Source organism: Sinocyclocheilus rhinocerous, unplaced genomic scaffold, assembly GCF_001515625.1.
Source record: "Sinocyclocheilus rhinocerous isolate Xijiao unplaced genomic scaffold, SAMN03320098_v1.1 scaffold161, whole genome shotgun sequence".
Taxonomy (NCBI): Eukaryota; Metazoa; Chordata; class Actinopteri; order Cypriniformes; family Cyprinidae; genus Sinocyclocheilus; species Sinocyclocheilus rhinocerous.
The window spans coordinates 1226319-1231194 of NW_015627226.1; the positions used below are offsets into that span (position 1 = coordinate 1226319).

The following is a 4876-nucleotide window of genomic DNA, read 5'->3' on the forward strand; positions in this document are numbered from 1 at the left end:
TGGCCGCTTCCTCTCCTTCATCGTGTCCCACGCATCGGTTCTGTTTGGAACCGTTTGACGGAAGCGGCGGAACAGACGTGAAGCTGCCAGTCAAGACCGATTTATGATTTATTATCGAATGACAAAATCGGAAATTATCACTTTAGTATCCGGCTTTAGTATCACATTGAGAAGGCAAAAATATAAAATATTATTAATAATAATAACTAAAAAAATTAAAAAAGGGCAGTGGGCCAAATCAGCCGCCAGGCCACCGGGAATTCGCCCGGTGCTCCAGGTTGGACAAAAGTGTGAAAAGGTATTATATGACTTTACTAACTTGGAGTAGGCCATTTTATTCCAAAAATATTTAAAATGGATTCTCTGTCACAGAATGCTATAAAACACATTACATAATTTGAAATATGGTGAAAAAAAAAAAAAAACTGTGGTGGAATTTTCATTACTTTCAGGAAGAAAAGACTCTTTAGGACTTGCTCACTAAGTGTTGGCACACAAATTATTTCATATTTATGATCATTTCATTGTGTTGATATTAGCAACTGATGTTTTAATTGCAAAAAGAAAATTACAACATGAAAGGATCCTATTAAGGTATATAAGCAGTACCTGAAGACCTGACACTAACCTATAGAGACTTGGTTTCACCATCACGATTCCCTCCAGAAAGTACACGAGGATGGACTGGAGAAGGTCATTATGGTGAAGCCCAAGAGAACGGCTCTTTCTTCTCCCACGCTGGACTCTGGGATTTGAGCTCTGGCTTTCTCACTCCACTTCATCACCCTCTCTTTCCTCCACTTGCCTCCATTTTCCTGCAGTTGGGCTTGCTGGTAGAAGACATCCCTAAAAAACTGTTAAAGGAATAAATCACCCAGATGATATTTACATAACTTTATGTCATTACAAGCCTATATGCTGTTATTTTTCCATGAAATACAAAAGGAGAAATTCTGAAGACTCATCATAAATGCATAGTGAAATTCTCTAAATAAATAAATAAATAAATAAAACCAATAAAACTATAAAAGCAGTTCATACTTTCAAAAGCAACTCAAACACCTATATGTTTGAGTAACATATAGTTACTTATATTGTATATTATTATTATGTATGATTATGTATGACTTATGACTTGGGGGGTTACTCAAAGAATACTTATTATGGAAAGAATATAATTGTGTAAACTGAATGTATTTTTTTTTTACAGTTACTTGCATGTTATTTACAATTAAATTAAAATGTATTATAGTTTACATTTTAATATAACCACAATTTAAATATACTGACAAGCTAGTAATTCTTTTAAAAACTGATCACATGCTTTCATTACAATTACACGCTTTCAATCAACATAACTATCTGACATTATAACAAAGTGCAATTTTTAACGTGTTAAGAAAGTATAAAAGCAGTTCATACTTTCAAAAGCAACTCAAACACCTATATTGCATATAGTTACTTATATTGTATATTATTATTATGTATGATTATGTATGACTTATGACTTGGGGGGTTACTCAAAGAATACTTATTATGGAAAGAATATAATTGTGTAAACTGAATGTATTTTTTTTTTACAGTTACTTGCATGTTATTTACAATTAAATTAAAATGTATTATAGTTTACATTTTAATATAACCACAATTTAAATATACTGACAAGCTAGTAATTCTTTTAAAAACTGATCACATGCTTTCATTACAATTACACGCTTTCAATCAACATAACTATCTGACATTATAACAAAGTGCAATTTTTAACGTGTTAAGAAAGTGTGCTCTCTTTAAGTACATTTAAGTGGCCTCTTATTTAATTATTATATTATCTGTAAGTACAGCTTTTTTTAAATACGCTTTTAAGATTTGAAGTACACTACAAGTGCACATTTAGTACAGTTAAGCACTTCTTTTTTCTTTTTTTTCAAGAACGTACAGGTTGGAACAACATGAGAGTGAGTAAATGAAGACAATTTCATTTTTGGGTGAACTATCCCATCACTTAATTTGATATAAAGTTAAATATAAAACAGTGGTGGACAGGAAATAGACACTATGACGGACTGTCAGTTAGACTGCTATTGTTATATTTGGAATAACTCAATACTAAGTAGTACGTATCTCATACTAGTGTCACAACTGGACAATTAGCTTTAATAAAACAGAAGACTAAGGCAGTGGATGTGATCTCCATACATGTGTCATCGCCGCGCACCCTGCAGGGTGATGTTAACAGGAACACTGAAAGACCCCCGAGGGGACTGATTCAACAACATTTCTATCTTACTAAGTAACCCTTAACTGGGTTACAGCACTAAATTAACACAACACTGACCCCACTTTGACAAGGTCAATGTACTATACATCCAGACATAGAACCAGCATGCTGCATAGCCGTCTGACCTGTAGTGCACAACAGAGTGCACTTAAGGGATTGTTTTCTTCTCATCCAGATGAGATCAGCAGAATATCTTTCCTTTGCCTGAACAGGGATGCTACAGAGGGTTTCTATAGGAACCCCTGCAGCCAGACCATAATTACGTCCTATGGGATTCTAAGCACTCCTGACAGTTTTTTTTTCTTATTCTATTTTTTACATGTACAAAACAATGAAGTAAATGAACAAAGAACTGCATAAAAAATAAACTATTATGTAAAAGTGTCCAAATCCCAGCCCTTTCTGCAGAAACTCATGGAATTATCTTTACTTTACTGTAACACAGATTCTAAAATGATGTAAGTTCCAAATCTTACCTCAAAACATGCGTTCTTCTGTGCATGATAGCTTTATGTCGCTATTAAACTAGACTATGTTTTGAATATGGATATTTTTCTTACAAAAACGCATCGATTCACTACAGAAGGACTTTGTTCACCCCCCGGAGCCGTGTGAGACACTTTTTTTTTATGGATGGGCGATTTTTATTTAAGTTCTTTTGGACTGAAGCAATGCAACACCCGCTGAGTGGCATTAAACAGCTTGAAAGATCAAAGACAATTTTTAATATAACTCCAACTGGATTCGTCTGAAAGAAGAAAGTCATATACACCTAGGATGCCTCGGGGGTGAGTAAAACGCAGCCTAATTTTCATTTTTGGGTGAACTAACCCTTTAAGGATCAATGTATTTAGGGGTCCATGGCATCAAAGAGTCATTTAGGTGGCTGCAAGGGTGTTGTTATATAGGTGTTCTGACTTGTCTTTTCTGAAAAAAGTGAAATAAATATATAGTTCAGTCATGAAACTCTAGATGGCGCAGGCTGACGGTTGTTAATGTAACTGATGATATTCAGAGAGTTAAACGACTTGGCACAAGCTGATTGGTTCATGCTGCATACGCAGCCACTGAGCTTACTGCCTTGCATTTATATGGGTGGCTAGCATTCACTTGAGATTCCTGCAGTGCGCTTTCAGAGTTTCTCTGAAACCCTCCACCTTCCCCAGCTCCACCTGCATAGATCTGCTACGGGTTATTTTTAGTGCTGTCAAACGATTAATCGCGATTAATCGCATCCAAAATAAAAAGCAATTCAGCAGCAGCGTAGCAGATCTGTTCCGCCAAGACCAAATACATTAACATTGTCATATCCATCACCATGCTAAAATCTTCCGAGAGTTGTCATGATTGAACTGTGTCTTTTACTTAAAGTAAATTTTTTTATTGGTCTATTCAAATATCATGGATTCCAACCTATAGAATCCCTACCCATAGAAAAAAATAAAAATAAACAATTTAGTTTAACTTGACACCAGCTTGTTGATGTGAAGAACACATACTAGTTTTACTTTTTCTGTTTACTGCTTTTTTCTTTCCTCAGAAAATATGATGCATAAATTAAAAAGACACCACAATAAACATTACGGTTTTTCAGAGTTGTCTTTATACATAGTAAGTAAACTAAATTTAACATTGACTAACAAAATGTTATTAGTTTTATGCAAGTGAAAATTCTACCTTTTGCTAAGTTAGCTTTAGTTTATAGTGAAATTAAGTTGTAAAAATTCCAAATATTGACCTACATTTACATTTACATGTAATCATTTAGCAGACGCTTTTATCCAAAGCGACTTACAAATGAGGAGCAATCAAAACCAACAAAAGGGTAATAATATGTAAGTGCTGTGACATGTCTCGGTTAGCCTATCGCAGTACACGTAGCAAGGTTTTTTTATAATAAATAAAAAGAAAAACAAGTAGATAGTATAGAAAAAGAATAGGGAACGCTAACGTTAGAGGGTCTTTTTAAAATAAAAATAAAACAAGCCAAAAGAACAGAAAAATAATAGAGACTGCTAGTGTTAGAGGGTCATTTTTTATAATAAATAAAAAGAAAACAAGAAGATAGAATAGAAAAAGAATAGAGAATGCTAGTGTCAGATACTCTGACTCTGAAAGAAGACAAGTAGTAAGAACAAGGGCGTAGTTTTGGTTTGAACATTGGGGGGGTTAAAGTGTGAACTGTTTTAGTGGAGTCCCGGGTCATGCTCCCTCATTAGTTTTATTTATTTCTTTGATTGCTTATATGTTTATTTTTGCAAAATGATCTTTTGTGCTATCATCCACACATGCAAAGTTGGTTGATATCATAACTGCCATAAAGTAATAGCCTAGTTAACAATTACTTGTTTACATAGGATATATAATGTAGCCTATTTTATATTATTTAGGCACTCATAGGCTATAGTTTGACAGAATGTTCTAATTCAACATGCCATGGGAAGTCAATCTAACTTAACATTTTCTTATATTGATACTGTTTATATATTTACTCCTTAACAGTTCATCAGGCTCTTAATGATTTAATCTATGCCATTTCTTGGAATGTCTGAAGGCCAGGTTTTTCCATCACTCATCATTAGAACCCATTTTACACAT

The 4876-nt window shown here is 34.0% G+C and overlaps 1 protein-coding gene across 1 annotated transcript in view; it reads left to right on the plus strand.

The window, feature by feature from the left end:
• Nucleotides 1–2055: 2055 nt before the first annotated feature.
• LOC107722537 (major facilitator superfamily domain-containing protein 8-like) overlaps nt 2056–4876 on the plus strand; it is an 18019-nt gene continuing 15198 nt past the window's right edge. The window contains exon 1 of the mRNA XM_016530907.1: nt 2056–2065. Within this exon, the coding sequence (XP_016386393.1) occupies nt 2056–2065 (10 nt within the window). The remainder of the gene's footprint in view (nt 2066–4876) is intronic.